The sequence below is a fragment of the Bemisia tabaci genome, chromosome 10, assembly GCF_918797505.1.
Source record: "Bemisia tabaci chromosome 10, PGI_BMITA_v3".
NCBI lineage: Eukaryota > Metazoa > Arthropoda > Insecta > Hemiptera > Aleyrodidae > Bemisia > Bemisia tabaci.
In genome coordinates, this window is record NC_092802.1 from 476,622 (window position 1) to 495,623 (window position 19,002).

The window sequence follows — 19,002 nt, forward strand, 5'->3', positions numbered from 1 at the left end:
ATCTAATTTTATTTTCAGTTTTAAAGATGGTGTTATTCTAGAGCAAAAAGTTCTCTACAAATTTAGTCATTTGGCATTTTTCACATAAACGCACGATCTTCTTGTTACAGCAAGTATTGCGTTCGAAATCAAGGTCTACGATTAAAAATTACAATTTCATCATTAAATTGTTTTTAAAACACTACAAAAAAGGGATGGAATTCACTTAAATTTTGGAAAATAGATTTTTCCTTTACTAAGTGATATTTATCGCCACCTGTCAAACAGTACCATGCCAACGTTTCCGTTTTTAAAAGAAAGACACCCTAGATCAGCAAAGTTGAGAAATTAGGACAACGTATGTCTAGGTTGGTGTTAAATTATAATTTGTAAAATGAGTAGGTATTATAATATTATAGAAGAAAACTTTAAGAAAAAAAAACAAAAAAACTTTACAATCAAAAGACTCGCTCAATCCATATACCCGCACTATTGACAAGCTTCAGTTTGAAAAAAACTGCCTGGGAAAATTACTATTCGCATTTGAGTCATATTAATGGAAAGTTAAATGTTTCATTTACTCTAAATTAGTCAGAAATAAAATCTATCCAATCCGTAAAATATTTGCACCACAAATGTTTGATTCTCAGTTTTCTAGACTCACGTCTATTGAGCGTATTTTTGAAAATTTCTTTCGACTTTTTAGTTTAAAGCGTTTTATCTTGTCTGGGTATCATTAATAATCGCATGAATGCAAATGGTAAAATCTAAAAAGTATGACACTGTAACAGTAGAAGTATCAGGACTATCAATACTTTGAGTGAAACTTTGAAGCGGGGCTGAGAAACTACAACTTTCTGACAAATTCTACAGCACTCGGAAAAAGTCACTTGATTGAAGCAGTAATATTTTTGAAGTAGCAAATTTATTTCTCTTGAATCAAACAGCATAGGTCAATCAGCAATTGTTCGATTTCAGCAATTTAAGTATTGATTCAAAAGGAAATCTTCTCGACGACCAATGAAATTCATAATTTTTCGTAATTTTAATAATTCGTAATTTTTGAACAAAATTTTTCAGCAAATTCTTATTTTTCAGAACATACGCCCAGAGGCGCATCCAACAATTTGACAACACCGGATTTCCTCCATTTAAACCTATGATAAATAATCGTTTCTTGTCAGAAAACCTGGACCGGTTAAGAATCGATACATTTCCATTGATTTAAATGGAGAAAAGACGACGTTGCCACTGCATTGGATCCGCTACTGCATACGCCCCCGTATTTTATTCCAATAACAGGGTTGCCACAGAATTTAGGAAATGAAATTCCCTGACATTTCTCTGATACATTTTGGTGGAATTCCCTGACAATTGAAGAGGTGACGGATGGTTAAGAGGGCATAATTGAAAATAGTTTTCAGGCAAAATTTGTTGTTCGAAACCTCAAACCCATTCTAGAAAGCAATTGAAGGTGATTTAACAAATTTTCCCTGATATTTTCGTCGCTTTTCCTGACTTTTTAAAATTTCCAGACATTTCCCGGTTCCCTAACTGTGGCAACCCTGAATAATGAGCCCGCTGAGGGGTCCACAAATTAAGACTACCCTAAACCGCCTTAACCAAGCTTAAAGTATAATTATAAGTGTATGAATTGCGATGTATGTACAGGGTGTGCAATGGAGTGTGCGGTGAGCTGTTCAGGACTCGGGGCGATGGGATTCGTCATCATCCTCGTCCTCGTCGAGAAGGAGGTCGTCGTCCGAATCCTCGTCTTTGCTCCCTTCGCCGTCCTCGTTCGAGAAGCCGGGACTCGTCTCCTTCACCAACCTAAGCCCCGCCAACGCCACCCCCAACAGAAACAAACCCAAGTTAGAATAAGCAAATCTCAAGATATTATGCGCAAATCTGCAGATATTAAGAGCAAATCTGAAAATATTATGCGCGGATCTGAAAATATTATGCGCGAATCTGAAAATATTATGCGCGAATCTGAAATATTATGCGCGAATCTGAAAATATTATGCGCGAATCTGAAAATATTATGCGCGAATCTGAAAATATTATGCGCGAATCTGAAATATTATGCGCGAATCTGAAAATATTATGCGCGAATCTGAAAATATTATGCGCGAATCTGAAGATATTATGCGCACAAGTGTTCATTCTGCGGGGTAGATTGCTGAAATTGGTAGACAAAGCGATAGACAAAGAAGACAACAGGCATATGAAGGGATCCTATTGGTGGAAGTGGGTAATTGCAATGGACAAATGAGGTAGGTGATAGACTTATTCTGCCGTAAGAAGTAAAAACGCAGTATGAACCTTCAGGCGTTGCCAAATTTCCTATCATAAAACGCGAATTTTTTGGGAAATTTATGAATATTTCCCTCCCATTTTTCAGATAAAGTAGTTTGCAACTTCCCCTAAAGATACTGAAAATTTCAAGGAACAATATGCATAATTTTCCTCAAAAATAAGCATTTTATCGAAGGAAATTTGGCAACTCTTGTATGTTCATACGGCGTTCTTCCTTAGCACGGCAGAATTAACGACAACCCACGGGAGACCCGATAGTTAGTCCATTGTTTTCTCCCTCAGTCTATAAGAACCACCCGTTTCAACCAATGGGATCGCTCCATACTCCCTATGTCTTTCTTGTCTATAGCTTTGTCTGTCAATTTCAACAATCCGCCCGTAGTCCGTGCTCTCTTTTGAGTGTTTCCTAATGGAGAATTTGCAGGTATCTACAATTTTGTAAATTTCACGTTTAAAATGGAACTGCTAGGAAAACTGAGCACGAGGATATCCTCGATTTCTGAACTGAACAATAGTTGTCGGTGGAAATATGACAAAATGACCTAATCTGCTAAAATACATGTATTAAAATGGGGAATAAAAAATAAGACCCATAATAATATATGCGTACCAGGGCTCACGTCATAATGCACATAGTTCCGTTTGGTAGAAATAGGTTCAAATTACCGACGTGTCCGTACTCTCTCCGAGTGGGTACTCTGCCGTGCTAAGGAAAAACGCCGTACGATTCTTCAGGCGTTGCCAAATTTCCTTTGATAAAACGCGAATGTCCTTGTAAACTTATGAATATTTTTCTCCCAATTTTTCAGATAATTTTGTTCGCAATTTCGCCTGAAGAGTCTAAAAATTTAAAGGAAAAATATTCGTAACCATCCTCAAAAATAAGCATTTTCTCGATCGAAATTTGGCAACTTTCGAATGCTCATACGGCGTTCTTCCTTAGCACAGCAGTGCTCTACCTGAAATACGTCAAATTTACGCAAAAATGATAGATCATATTCATTAAACTGTTGTACATTGATTTATGAGACTGACCTCTCGATCATACGGGTGTCAAAGCCATCGAGCCTTTTCACCGTTTCTTCTGCCAAGGTGCTGAGTGCTACTCCGAAATTAGCTCCAATTTCCAGGAGGTGCAGTGTGTCGAAATGGTAACCCTTGAGACAAACAAAAAACCATCACAATCAGTCGTAAAATCTTGAAGAAATTAAACGAGATAAAAAGCAGGTTATTACCTAGGATTCAATCTCTTTAAAAACCACACGGTAAAAGGATGATCTGCTTAGGAGATTAGAATTACATTTTGCAGAGAAGATCTACAGTCAACTTTCATCTGTAAAAGCGGTGCCAGGACTACTCTGCCGTGCTAAGGAAGAACGCCGTAATGAGCCTTCAGACGTTGCCACATTTCCTTCGATAAAACCTCAATTTACTGGGAAAATCTTGAATCTTTTTCTTCATTTTTCAGACAATTTTGTTCTCAATTTCGTCTTTAATGTCCGAAAATTTCAAGGAAAAATACGCATAATCGGTCTCAAACTTTTATTTTATCCGGGGCAATTTGGCAACTCTTGAATGTTCATACGGCGTTCTTCCGTAGCACGGCAGTGCTCACCCACAATTTTTTCCGCCTAAGGGACTATTCTCATAGCGATTTGACCCAGGGCTTTTTAACCCATAGATGTTTACCAACGACCCTACTGACGCACGTTTTTTTTTTTTTTTTTTTTTTTTTTTTTTTTTTTTTTTAACCTAAAAGTGTTTCCATTAAATTGCATTTCACAAAAGTCACAATCGAGCACTGCTCTGGAGGTCCAGCCTGCAATACTGGTAACCGGAGTCAGAAATCAAGTTCGCCTTCAACTTGATGGATGCAATTTGAGCGGCTTAGGAGTTGAAATAGTTGTATCACGCATATTAGTTTAGCGTAATGTCCAGGGACGAATAACTTTCGTTGTAATATTCGTGTTTCTAGTGACCACCGCAGCGGAACGTCCCATAACTTTTACTCGATTCTCCCGACCGAAAAATATTTTGACGTTGACATTGAGAAAAGTTGCAAAAGTTAGAATTGAACACCGCCCTCTATAGGACGGATCTGAAAAACTAGAAACTGGAGTTAGAAATCAAGTTCGCCTTCAACTCGAACCCCCCTACGACTCCCGCGGTTAGTGTAAAAAACATGTAGGTGAAACTTTTTTTTGCAAAAATTAATGTTTACAACAGTGTATGGGGACATTAATGATATGGGTTAAGAGTTGTGGGTGAAAAGGTCTGGGTGATTTGGACGTATTTCTGCCAAACGGAACTATGTGCATTATGACGTGAGCCGTGTTATGCATACATTCCTATGGGTCTCAGAGCTCAATGCACATAGTTCCGTTTGGCAGAAATGCGTCCAATTGAACCTTGGGTGATGAATTCGTGGTGAGTAGTCCTAAAATCGTAAAAGCACCTTTCTGCATAGGGCAATTAATTGCATATAGTTTTTCTTCTAAGATGAACGAGACAAAGTAGTTATTTATTGAAAAATGTGGTGGGTACGTGATGCCGTACTTCGGCCATGGATATATTCTTCACGGATTTTGAGCCTGCGCTGAGGGAATAAATGTAGGGGGGGGGGGGGAGATTGTGTCTACCTTGTAAACCCCTTGGTCGCAACCGCAGTAGCTAGCCTCAAGGGTGTAACTGCGCTGTATGCCGAATTCCCGCCAGACGGTGATGCGGGCTGTGGACTCCCGGCTCCGTTCCACGCGGAAGTGACAAGACGGCAGGCTAAATGCTGAACAGTACTTCTGCATCGAGTGACTCAACACCTGCAACAACACGCAACAACACGGTCAAACAACATGAAAATTGAACTTTAGCGAATGATTTGACTAATGTCGAGAAAACTAAGTCCTCCTGTAAAAATGCTACGACTGGAATACTTGCCGTGCACAACAACGTATGAAAGAACAACGTATGAAAGAAAGCAACTTATGAGCCTTCAGACGTCGCCCAATTCCCTTTGACAAATAAAGTATTTTCGGGAAATGTAATAAATATACATATCGACGGTGTAAGTCGGCAATCACATGACTCGTTTATGCGGTGTCTGAAAATCTCCGCCTCTATGTTATTTTTTAAAGGAGAACAAATTGACACCATTCCTCGAAGCTTTTGCAGAATTTTCTTCGCACAGAGAAGAGAAATCAAGGCCGTTTTAAAGCATTGCCGTTGCGTAGTTTTCCGTTTAAAAAATAAAGTATGACAAGAAGTCTGCGACGTCGCAAACCGAGTTATGTGATTGCCGACTTACACCGTCGATATGTTTCTTCCAATTATTCAGAACATTTTGATCGTAATTTGATCTAAAACATCCGGAAATTTTGAGGAAACATATCGTTGTTTTTTAAGTGCATCGATATCCGAGCGTGTAAGCCGCATTTACCGGCTATAAAGACGTACCGTCTGCGTTCCGGGCTCAGACAGAGGCCAAAAGTTCCGGGCGTAGCGCCCGGAGCAATCGAAGTTACAGCTCCAGCATCCGGAACCTTCGTCCTCTGAGCCCGGAACGGACGGTATGTCTATATAGCCCGTAATTTTTTTTTTTTCAGTGTGTTGAAACTTTAAAAATGCGTATGGTGTTTCAGAATCTCGGCTCCTATTATATATGTATATTTGAAAATGAAACCGAACCACCATCATGACCTGGAATTTTCACAGAATATTTTTCCAAACTTTCAGAAAGTGAATTAAAATAAATAGGACACCGATCAAACGTTCGATCAAACGTCTCTATGAATCAGAATGCTGTTTGATTCAAGAAGATTTCCTATTTCTGTCAGCAAGAAATTCCTATCGTGTATATACTTGTCACAGAAAATCACCAATCACCGGCAATGCACAAACGTTTACATGTTGTTTCGATGAATCGCAATAATGCGCATCGGCATAATAAACTTTTTGAGGGTTATGGCCTTCAAAAGGATGATCGCGGTTTATTCGAGCGCCTTCATTTTTTGTGATACTCTACGCTTTGTCATGGAGTTAGTTCAGTTGCCTGTCCGATCAAAACCCACTTAATATCACGGCGTTCACTACACGCTCTCTCCGAGTGTCCTATTTGTACCATGTTTAAACGGAGGGAAAGGTGTCTCTTCACATTATCGGCAATGTAATCGGCACTCTAAAACTTCATTTCGTATAGAGTAGGATAATTGGACCGAGTTTATCAGAAAGGAACCAACCCACATTTTCGAAACAAATTGAGTTAAAAATGTTTTTGAGTTCCACTAGCCGTATGTTTTCTCGTACTAAAAACTGAAAGTTGAAGAACAGAAACTAGTTAGTGAATAGAGGGGTTAACGTTTATTTTCTACATTGGGCCTTATGCAGGAATAAAACTTCAAACCTCTATTTCTCAGTTTTAATTTCATGTGGGTTGGTTCCCTCCTGATGAACGCGCGGTCCAATTGGTCCCTCTCTCCTGATGCAAAGTTAAAGTTTATCCACATTAGTAATCAGTTTGCGATTGAAAATAAATATTCCTGGCTCAATTTGTGAGCATCGTATGTTTAATTAGCTTCCAATATAAATGCTGTCAACATAAACTGAGCAACTTTAAAAACAGCCTTCCTGGACTGCATTTCTTAATAAAGAACTACAGTTTCTGCTCCATGAACAGAAGTATCTGTATAGGGAAACTGATGACTTATACTTGTTGCGTATGGTATATTATGCGTAATGGAACATTTTTGATGTGCTCGATCACGCAGATTACATCAGAAATGTCTAAAATCAACTTTTTGACGCATAATGCGCGCATTTCCCCCAAAATTTGCGAGCATTTATGCCGCCGGCAGGCAGGGTTTCCCAAAGAGAGACGTAAGAAAACTCATACTTAATAAACAAACAATCTCAAAAACTGTTTCTCACGTAAATAAGCAAATAGGCCTCTGGATAAGGAATATTTTCCCCTCAAAATCTTGCCTAAAAATCGATTTACATCACGAAAAGTCAGTATAACAACTTCTGAATAAGAAACAAATCAAGAAAAAAACAAGCAGAAAAATCCAACATGAATATGTTGGAAAAGCGTGCCGAATAACTAAAATGTTGGACACATACCTACTATTTTCACGTCTTTGTTATTTGCATCAATTGGTACTTTTTGCTAAATTTGGGAGAAAATATTGATTCATGAACGTTGAATGTAAATTGATTTTAAAGATTCCGTCCAATTATCTTGATTTTAAGCTGATATGCGGCATTTCGCACGACCGTGATTTGGGCGAACTGCCGTGCATCGAAATCGCGTTGAGTTAATCTCTTTGGATTTCGAACTGTAACTTCTCTCCTATTCGGCCGATTTTTACAAATGAGGTCTCTTTTTATTTGTACTTTAACGGAAAGTAAGGAAAAACTCGCTAAATAGACGGAAAACAATTTTTGTGAAAATTTGGTGGATCCTGGCGTCACGGTGAATGGTTAATCGGGCGTGGAAGATAATAGGTTCGACGAGGCGACCCTCTCCTCGCCGTCTTTTATTGCCTTGCTCGAAACCTGACACCCAAAGCTATATCGGGAGATAACTGCAGTGGTTTGAGTGGATTTCTGCAGGGGCCACGGTTAGTACATGGTATAAAGAGTCACGAGGCTCATCACAGATTGCACTTGCAGTGCAAGACGCTCATTGGCTAAACAGTTTTGGCGGGAAAGAAGGTTCTAGAGTTGAGTCCTCCGAGCGTAAGAAAGCTTCTATGAGGTTTTTGTCAAATGAAATAATACGGTTTTGACAGGAAAATGTTCTCAAGGGTTCCCAATTAGCAGTTCATTCGGTTTTTTGGTAAGAGACCATCAGGGCTTGACAGTATAATGGTTCAAAGACAAGAAAACGGGTCCGAGGAAAAAAATATTTGGACGGCCCGTTGAATAGCATTGGTTGATCGGTGTGCTGTACTATGGTACATCCGAGTGATTTCAAAAACGAGCCCTACTGGCACGCTTAAAAATTAACACGGGTTGATAACGGGTAAAGTTGTGTATTCAAAGCTTTGAACAGAATTTTTGAACATAGGTGCGGAAAGTAATACTTTTTCAACGGAGAAAAAATGTTGATTTTGCAGTGAATCTTCACAATAAATTTTAATAAAGCAGCAAGAACTTAACTTCAGATCTGTACTGTTTTGAAAAGTGGACGAAAATATTTAAATTTTGCAGCATTTATCTCTGAATTTTGTTCAGTAATTGAGGTTTCGCTCTTGTCAAATGGACGTATTTCTGCCAAAGAAACTATGTGCATTGTGACGTGAGCCCTGAGCCCTGTTGTGCATACATTCTCATGGGTCTCAGGACTCCCGTTATACTGCACATAGTTCCATTTGGCAGAAATAGGTGCAAATGAACTTATTTACGCTACATGGATAAAACTAGAAGTATGTCGCATGCAAACCCTATTCATATGCAGTTCCCTCTAGTACAAAAACGTCCAACTGAGTGGCAAGGCTTGTTTTCTGCAGTTTTTATTAGATTCCTTGGTCTCTAAAGCACATTAGAAAATTACCCTTTAAATTACTTTAGATACCGATGTAATATCCGAGAGGATGGTGCTGGGGGTAACAACCGCACGCCGGAATTTGATTAATATTATCAATTGATCAAAATTTTGTAAATAAAAAACTGTATTATGATCGAATATCAACAAAATTAGAATTAGCATTAAAATTAAGATCCATGAGACACTTCGTTTAGCTGTCTAATACCTTTATGGAAATGCACTTCTTCCAATTTAGGGTGGGGCAGCAGACCGGCCCCATTCCATCTTGTAAGAAACTAATAAAATATGTCACCAAGAAAAAAAAAAAACATTAGATTTGACGGGATTTCAGAACGTTTCACAAAAATACATTTCAACCCGAAAATTTTTCATAGAAGACAGAGTTCATCAATAACAAAAACTTTTATTACAGAAGTTTAATGTATCCCTCCTCGAGACCAGTACACTTGGAAATTATATCTAGACTAACATTGTCTTTTTTCATAGTACGTGCAGTATTTATTTTTATCCTCCACGATTCTCGTTCAACTTTATCATCAAAAGCACGCTGCAACTCATCATCCCGTTGTTCCTTCAGTAAATTTCTACACTGCAATTCTTGGTCGTAACAAGCGCGTTGAACCGGGCTCAAATTCTTGATTTCCGCGAGTCGGAAAGCCTCCTGAATTTCTTTCTTAAATTTGGGAATGTCTTTTATGTCAAGTTCATCCTGGCTCGAAGCAAATTTCAAAAAGTACGCCCACTGATCCGAAATTTCGATCAGTTCGTCAGGTAGTTCGGTGTCGAACTTTTCGAGTTCTACCGTAGTGAAAGATAGAAGGTCAATGATTAGTTTGTTCGAGGGACTTTTTTGATCATTCTCTGCTTGCTTAGTGCGACGCTTCCAGTGAGAGATATACTGCGAATCATTAGTTATTTTGTTGTGAACGAGTATAGCAACAATATGCACTCCCTTTGGTTCAATTTCCGGTGGTCCCGTTGTACGCTCGGTGGTGTTCAAAAGAAAGTGCTCAAGCGAGTCAGTTTTGTTCGCGTGGATCTGAATCTCAATGCTGAAATTTGAGCGAGAATCGGTTTTAGCAACGATACCCATACGTATGTCTTCATGGTTACTACTGTTCGTTTCGAAGTTGTTTAAGTACGACACATCCTGGATTTTTGAGATTTGAAATGAATTCAGCAAAGAAATTAGTAGGTGCTTATGTCCCGGTCCGAAAATTCTATGAAACGAACTTTTAGTGGTTGGATCAACGAAAATAGAGTCATTATTGGCGTTTACGAAGATGGCAAAACATAAGACTAAAAGCAATAAATACATTTTAAAGGCTTACTCTAACCTCACCGCACAGCACTACGTTAACAGCTTCAATAAATTCTCCAATCAATAAAGACAGTTTTTTTTTTTTTTTTTTTTTTTTTTTTTTTTTAAAGCAAAATCAGATAAAATGTTCATATTGGATTACGTCACACATATTTTCATTCGACCTCGATAGGTAAACATTCTTGCTGGACATTAAAATTTTTAAACCTTTATCACTCGTTAAATCAAACCTAATATATTCTAGTTGCTCGCGACCAAGAGAAAATAGTCAAATCTTAAAATATTGAGTTCCATTTTATTATTATGCAGCTGTTTGACCTGACTCAAAATTTTACTTTCGTCCGAATCACCGAATCTAAAGATCTATCACACCGATTTTTATAACTTTCCGACTCAAACCAGGTAATTTTCTTTTCATGAACCCGCTGTCTTACAATTTCAGCGCCAAAGGTCACGTTAAAGACAGTAACAATGCCCTGAACAGCCATGTAGGGGAGGGACTGTTCTGTGGATTATGATTTGTCATAATCCAAAAATAAAAATAATAAAAAAGATTATTCCAGATCTAATAATATAATTAATTTTTAAAGACCGGGATCCTTCATATAATAATTCTCGGATAACGTCTCGTCATCATTGAAATATAATTAAAACAGTTGTAAAAAAAAAAAAAAAAAAAAAAAAAAAAAAAAAAAAAAAAAAAAAAAAAAAAAAAAAATCATGTACCATTGTACAATCATGTAACATTGGATGGTCAAGCAAAAGCTCTTCTTCAGCAAAGCATTCGAACACGGTCTCATAAAGTTACATATCGAGAGTTTACTAGATATCGCAGACAGTTAGCAATCACTGGCAAATTGCAATCCATTTATGTTGAATTAAAAAATGAAAAATTCAGAAGTAATGAAACAAAATAACAAGGACTGATCACTATGCTTGTAATTCAGACAGACGTTTTCCTCTTCTTAAATTCATGGTCCCAACCAGCACACTCACGAATTCGTGCAATGAGATCAGTAATCTTAGTTAGGTTTGGTTCGGATAGGCAACTAAACTAACTGCCTGGCAAAGCGGAGAGTATCGCCGGGTTTGACGGCGCTCCAACCTGAACGAAGGAATATGTGCACAGTTTGTACACGGAAAATCGAATTTATCAGCATGATAGTTTACACAATAAGTGGAGAAAAATTAAATAATGAATAGAACTTCATTTAGAGACAACATATTTCGGAAATATGGAGAGTTCTCTATCTAACTTTCATTTCCATTTTTAATCTCTCACTATGATTTCTGAATCTGAGTCAAGTTTTACTTACCCGTTGGCGTGCTTAATCCGCCTCATCGTTTTTCATCATTTTTTTTCCATCACGAGTGGTAGCCCTTTCAGGGAGGGGGGGGGGGGGGGCGTCTCTCGGCTCCGCGAGTTACTTATTTCGATTTTGAATCTTGCACCAACAACCATCGTGCTCGTGAAGAGACTTCCCTGTCAGTGGCGAGGCATGAATTGTGATGTATCGATTGTTATGTCATTTAAACCAATGGTAAAGAATAGATTATTAAGGTGTTGGCTGCAAACACCCTGTTTATCGATCCTTTTCCATAGGTTTAAATGACATAACAATCGATACATCGCAAAGCACGCCACGCCACTGTTCCCTGTCCAATGTAACGATTTTCATCTTCTTGAATATGGATGACCAAAGTGCGGAACCATGTATCTCCGTTTGCGACGTGGCAGACATTCTGTGATACTTTATTTTTACTTATTGGGAAGCCGCTCAACGTAATTCTTTGAAATCTTCCTCGATTTTTCATCTCTGTCAGCAGGGTATTCTGAATAAAATTTTAAGCTTTAAAGGTGGCTTGTTTCTCTTCGAAAAAATAAAAAAGGAACGGATATTTTTAAACGCCGCGATGGATATACGTAGTTTTGCACTTCGGTCATGGATATAGTTATCTCCAAGTCAGAGGTGTGTTTTAAACTATCCCTCCGCTCTTCCGTTTGAAAAACTATTTTGCATCATTTTAGTGCCCACAAGCGGGATTCATTACGTTTGCGCGCAAAAAGTATGGGGTACCTGTCACCGCATGCGGTGACGGTGACAGGTACCCGATACTTTTTTCTTCCCTGCGGTAGAGACACGCGAAATAAGTTTACGCACTTCTAAACGGCGATAAAGGATCCGCTATCTTGATTCTTGCATTTAATTTACATCAATTTGAATATGGGATGGTGGCCGCATGTGTGTTTCACATGAAATTTTGATAAGGAAACATGTATTTTAGAGGTCTAATGATACCTTATCTTACATTTAATCTCTTTCTGCTTCAGGCCGGTAAATTTTAAAATCAAATACATACCATCCTTTTTTTCTTATTTTTTTTTATTTTCTTTTGGTACTGGATATGTTGAGCTCTTTTAGAATTGGTAATTTTCTAATTTCTCTGATAAAATGTCCATTCCAAGCGCGAACGATTCATCCTCCCGTTTCTGTTTCAGTGCATTCCTGTGCGTTGATTCCTGATTGTAGCATGCGCGTTGAACCGGACTCAAATTCTCAATTTCGGCGACCCGGAAAGCCTCTTGAATTTCTCTTCTTAACTTTGAGATTTTCTTCCTGTCGATTTCACTCAGGCTAGAGGCAAATTTCAAAAAGTAAGCCCATTGATCCGAGATTTCGACCAGCTTATCGGGATCTTCGATGTCAAACTTCTCGAGTTCTACAGTGGTATAGGTTAGAGGGTCATTGATTGGTGTGTTTGGGGAATTTTTACGATCATATTGCTTAGAGGAAAGCGCTTGTCTACTGTTATAGTTCCAGTGGGAGATATAGTTGGAACTATTTGTAATTGTGTCATATACAAATATAGCAACAATATGAAATCCTTTCATTTCTACTTTCGGTGATCCACTTATACGTTCTGTAGTGTTCACGTGGAAACGCTCGAACGAATTATTTTTAAAAGCGTAGATTTGAATCTCAATGCTTATTTTTTCGTGAGAATCGGTTGTGGCAACCATACCCATACAGATGTCTTCATGGTTTTTACTGTTCGTTTCGACGATGTTTAAGCACGACACATCCTGGATTTTTGAGATTTGAAACGAGTTCAGCAGAGATATTAGTAGATGTTTATTACCTGCCCCGAAAATTCTATGAAACGAACTTTTGGTGGTTGGATCGACAAAAATAGGGTCACACTCTGTGGCTGAGAATATAGCACTGACTAAAACTAATAATAAGAACATTTTTTACGGCTTGTTAAAAGTTCTCCGTGAAAAAACTAAACTATCACTACGGTTCATTGCCGATGTTTTCAAAGATTAGACTGACTAAAATTAGAGTAAAATACATTTTTTTTATTTGTTCAAACCTCTTTGTACAAGTTAAACACTGACTTGTCGAGTTCAGTTCTCTAAAGGAACTAAGACGGGTTTTCTTACGTTACAGAATCACATAAAGTGCTCATGTTTGATAACACCACACATCTCTTCATCCGATCTTTATAGGTTAGATTCTTGCTGAGAATTTACGATTTTTAAGAGGTCACTCGTAGAATCAAATCAAACCTCCTGTAAAACGCACCACGGTAAGAAAACATTCCAATCTACTAGACTTAATTTCAGTTTTATGGATACTAAGAGCTTTTGGACTCATTCAATTCTCATTTTTATTAAGATAAAATTAATTCCTTTGATCATTTGGGATAACAGGCAATGGTAACCGTTCATGAGATACGTAACACTAAAATTCGGATTTTTCGATTACCTCCCTCTCGTAACCCTCTTGTGACGCAGGATCCTTTAAAACGTAAAATCAAAATGGAGTAACCCTCTATTCAACCCCCCCCCCCCCGGTCATCTCTTCAGTGTTACGTATTTAAGAACGGCCCCACATGCCTGTTGCTCTTAAGGTTTCAGATTATGAACAACGTGTTTCATTGGCACCGAGCCAAGGTGCTCCCCAAAGGCACTAGTGCCTGTCGGGGTCGGTCTGCGTAGTGACCAAGCGGATTGCTCTTAGTTGGGAATAAGGAGAGTTTGGTAGGAATAAACACCAATGGGCCTGTTGCAAACTTTTGCTAGAGCAAAAATAAGAGTTCTTCCTTACAGAATTGCTCAAAAATCACGATGAGCGCATCAAAAAAGTCTTTTTTTTTTTTTTTTTTTTTTTTTTTTTTTATTTGTAAATACATAGAACATTTACAAGTATGTTAATAGACCTTACGGGTCTTTAAAAACTTTGTATGAACTTATATATAATATATAATATATATATACACCACTTTTAGAGCCTATTATGAACTAAAAGCCACCATGTGAAGCAGCCTAACCAGAATTACATGACAAGATAAAAGAGAAATGAGCAAATAGCAGAAGACATTTGTGGAAAACAGGCCAGATGGGCAACAGAATTTACAACAAAGAGAAAAGGAGACGAGAATGGGTAAAAAGTGGGAAAAATTAACGGATAAAATAACTATAAAAACCCCCCAAACGAATGAGAGATCTTGAATGTAACTGTACATAACCCGGTCGGTCGACTTAGACCATGTCGGGGGCCAGAGGTACAAAAGCCAGTTAGCACTGTCGAAAGTGAGCCGTTGCCAGCTCATGGGTTTTCCTGCGTTTAAGGCGTCTAGGGTCCGACGCCCAATCCAGAAGCGACATCGCCTCTGAGTTGGGGTGTCGGCCCAGTCGCTCTTCGTAGTTGTTGTACAATTTCGAGATGTAAACGTCTATCTCCTCTATACCGAGCTCGCTCCTAATATCAGCGTTTCTCTCGTACCATCTGGCCCCCACCATTTTTCTTAAAATCTTATTTTATGTTCGTTCTATGATCAATAAATTTGAATTGGAAGCACAGGCCCACATCTGGCTGCCGTAACTCCAGATTGGCCTTATCATAGATTTATAAAGAAGAATTTTGTTTTCAAGAGATAATTTTGAACGGCCTCCAAGAAGCCAAAACATTTTACGATACTTGATATTAATCTGTTTCTGTTTAGTGAGGATATGTTCCCTCCAATTAAGTTTACTATCCATGATAAGGCCAAGGTATGGAGCCTTATAGGCGTGCGGGATAGTAGTGCCATTTAAAACCAAGGGTGCATAAACGTAAGGCCGTAGGGTAAAGACCACGTTCACCGATTTGGTCGCATTGAGCGCAGTACGGTCGTCTTCAGTCCATTCCTGAATATCACCCAGGCTCTCCTGAAGATTGTTGACCGATTCTTCATATGTGGGGGCCGCAGATGCGACGGCAGTATCATCTGCAAATACCCCGAGTTTACCCTTCTTAGGCTTGGGAATATCAGCCGTAAAAAGACTGAGGTCCATTTCACCAGCCCCCCCACTTCCACAAAATAATATGAAAAATATGCCATCGTTTTGTAAGTGTTTTGTAACGTTTTGTAAGTCTAAAAAAAAATTTTGTAAGTCACTCCAAATGGTTCAAATGGATAACTTCATTTTGGGGGGGCTGGAGAAATGGTATCCCCCCCACTTCGCGATCGATAAATTCTGACAACGCCAACGTTTTGTAAGTGTTTTGTAACGTTTTGTAAGTCCAAAAGAAAATTTTGTAACTCAATTTTTAGGGGGGATACGGCTACCCAAAATTTTGGGGCCAGCCCCCCCACTTCGCGATCGATAAATTCTGACAACGCCAACGTTTTGTAAGTGTTTTGTAACGTTTTGTAAGTCCAAAAGAAAATTTTGTAACTCAATTTTTAGGGGGGATACGGCTACCCAAAATTTTGGGGCCAGCCCCCCCACTTCGCGATCGATAAATTCTGACAACGCCAACGTTTTGTAAGTGTTTTGTAACGTTTTGTAAGTCCAAAAGAAAATTTTGTAACTCAATTTTTAGGGGGGATACGGCTACCCAAAATTTTGGGGCCAGCCCCCCCACTTCGCGATCGATAAATTCTGACAACGCCAACGTTTTGTAAGTGTTTTGTAACGTTTTGTAAGTCCAAAAGAAAATTTTGTAACTCAATTTTTAGGGGGGATACGGCTACCCAAAATTTTGGGGCCAGCCCCCCCACTTCGCGATCGATAAATTCTGACAACGCCAACGTTTTGTAAGTGTTTTGTAACGTTTTGTAAGTCCAAAAGAAAATTTTGTAACTCAATTTTTAGGGGGGATACGGCTACCCAAAATTTTGGGGCCAGCCCCCCCACTTCGCGATCGATAAATTCTGACAACGCCAACGTTTTGTAAGTGTTTTGTAACGTTTTGTAAGTCCAAAAGAAAATTTTGTAACTCAATTTTTAGGGGGGATACGGCTACCCAAAATTATGAGGGTCAATCGCACCGTTCAAATATCCCGCGCAAAGACCACCGGATCTCGCCCGGATCTTTCTCGCCTCCGTGCCATGTTGCCGCAGCCTTTCAACCTTTCCGACCGTTTCAGTGGGACAGAGATAAATCGTGATCCTACGCTGCTTAGGGTTACATTAGGTCAGGTTATAGATTTTCTTCCCCGATTTTTGTTCTCGCGGTTTTAAGAGAAGCGTATATTATTCAGCTAAAATTAAGAGGGATCAGGTTGTTTACATTTCATGGGCACTTGAAAATCCGGTTGTTTCGCTTTAGACAGGAGATGAACCAATGAACATGGTCTGCATTAAATAATTAACGGCACTTATTTTCTCTTCAAAATTTATTGTAAAAAATGATGCACACAACGAGAGGTTCGGAAAGCAACCGCTGAACGGGATACTCTTTAGTTTTTTAAGTCAAATCAGATGATGGTTCAACGGCACAAATGATGTCCTTTATATTTTTTCCCTGAAAATAATGTTAACTGTGAGCACTTATTTCTTCTTCAGTTGCTCATTTCTGGACTCCAAGTCGTGGGATTCGTTTTATACGTGAAATTTTGAAGTTGGAACGCGTTGCGTGGTGTTTCAATTTATACCGTCTATAGAGGTCTATTGTTTGATGGGTTCCGATTCGCTCAAATATTGAAAGGTAGAGATTGCTGGGTATATGACCCCCAAAAGTTTGGACACCTACCCTCTCCTCAACTTTAAAACTGATAAATATTGACGATGCAATATTCTTCTATGTGTAGCTCACGAGAAAATGCGGTGGGAAGCAACGAACCGTTTCAAGGAGTAATTAGACTGCATTTTGCAATTTGGAACTATAAATTCTGTCTCATCTGAAAAAACTCTCATATGCATAGGGAAACTAATGGCACATACGTTGTTTTTAACCGGGCTGGAATTTATAGTTCCAAATTGCAAAATGTAGTCCAATTTAAGTTTATCATTGGTGAAAAACAAAATTAGGCACGAAGGAACGGAGGTCGTCTTATTCTTGAGTAATATTTCTGGAAAACTCGCAAACCGCAGAATGGAGAACTCCGGTTCTTTAACCCTTAGATGACTAACCGGGTCTACGGGGCCCGACGGCTTTTTATTTTTCGAACCACATTGGCTGTAATTGACCGAAAAGTCTGTCCTTCACAAATAGCTCTACAGAAACGCTTAAAAACATAATTTTCGAAAAAAAAAAATATTCGAAATTTTTTTTTAGACTGCAATTTGTGTTTCGCGTCTACCCCTAGAATGACTAATTGAGGCCTACGAGGCCCGTATTGAGGCAAATTTTGGTTGTTAAAGTGAATTATAAGATAAACGTGGGAAAAATTTCTTGTCGAGTTTTTAATGGTTTCTCTGAGGTTTGGCTGTAGTTGTTTGACCTGAGAAGCGGTCATGGAGGTATTATACCGCCTGAGAATACTGTCAAAGTACCGTGCTATAATTTCTCACAACTAAAAGGTAACCCCTTTACATCCTCACCGTATCATAAGAAGCATTGGGTGCTTTTTATATGCTTCTTGTGATACAATAAATATGTAAAGGCGTTACCTTTTAACCGTGAGAAAATATTGTATGGTTTTTTTGATCGTTTTCCCTGCGAAATCAAATTCCAAATTTGTTAATCTCGTGCCAATATACCTCTGGGCTACAAGTTTCACACAAATCCATCAGCAAAAAACCGAGTTCGCAATTTACGGCCGTTTTGAACTTAATCCAGCTAACATTTCGAAAATTTTGGTTTTTTTAAAAAATTAAAAAAAATCTGACGTCCAATTCGTTATTCTCGTGGCAAAATACTCTCCGTCGCTGATTTTCGCGCAAATTCACGGACGAACAACCGGTGCCAATTTTCGGCCATTTTGAACTTTAACAGGCCGCCATTTTGAAACATTCTGAGGAAATGACTTCGGATTTGTGTAAAAAGTTTTCTTTAATTATGTTCTTTCGAACGAGGTATCGCGAATATGGTCTTCTCTCTTGAACGAAAAGTTGGGGTCCGTTCCCTCCCTCTCCCTCCCACCTTCCGAAGGGGTCCCCCTGAAAACCCTAGGGGGAAGGGACCGATAAGTAGCTCATTTTTACCTAGGCACATCCTTTAAGTTTCAAATCATTACTTCTATAAGGTAAAAAGTTACAGGGGGTGGAAGGGCCATTTGGATCACCCTGTATATTAGATTCTTTTAAATTTCGACAATTTTCTGAAGGAAGCTCCGCTGGCCTCCCGCTTCCATCCCCGATTTGAAGTGTCCGGTTCCGCCTATGAATGACAGTGATTGTTTTCTCTGAGTGGTTTTAGTTCATAATACTAAAAATGTAACAAAATAAGGTCCTAGAGGAAAGTGATTTTTTAAATATTGGTTTTCTTCTCTTGGGAGGAAGCTACCGACCTACCCTCAAAAAATTTTAAGGAAACCTAACCCTGACCCGGATCCGTCAAACAATAGACCACTATACACGGTATAAATTGAAACACCACGCAACGCGTTCCAACTTCAAAATTTCACG

General features: G+C 38.8%; 1 protein-coding gene across 2 annotated transcripts; it reads right to left on the bottom strand.

Moving 5' to 3' along the window:
• Positions 1 to 384: 384 nt before the first annotated feature.
• LOC140225597 (cytosolic carboxypeptidase 1-like) lies at positions 385 to 13,712 on the bottom strand. 2 transcript variants are annotated; one of them, XM_072305012.1, is made up of 4 exons: positions 12,522 to 13,712; positions 4,938 to 5,114; positions 3,334 to 3,455; positions 385 to 1,809 (listed from the first exon to the last, which is right to left on the bottom strand). In XM_072305012.1, the coding sequence occupies exons 1-4, from the start codon at positions 12,522 to 12,524 to the stop codon at positions 1,680 to 1,682; spliced, it is 432 nt and encodes a 143-aa protein (XP_072161113.1). In that variant the 5' UTR covers positions 12,525 to 13,712; the 3' UTR covers positions 385 to 1,679. The 2 variants fall into 2 exon arrangements, with proteins under 2 accessions (XP_072161113.1, XP_072161114.1); XM_072305013.1 differs by having other exon boundaries at positions 13,302 to 13,703.
• Between the last annotated feature and the right edge of the window lie 5,290 nt (positions 13,713 to 19,002).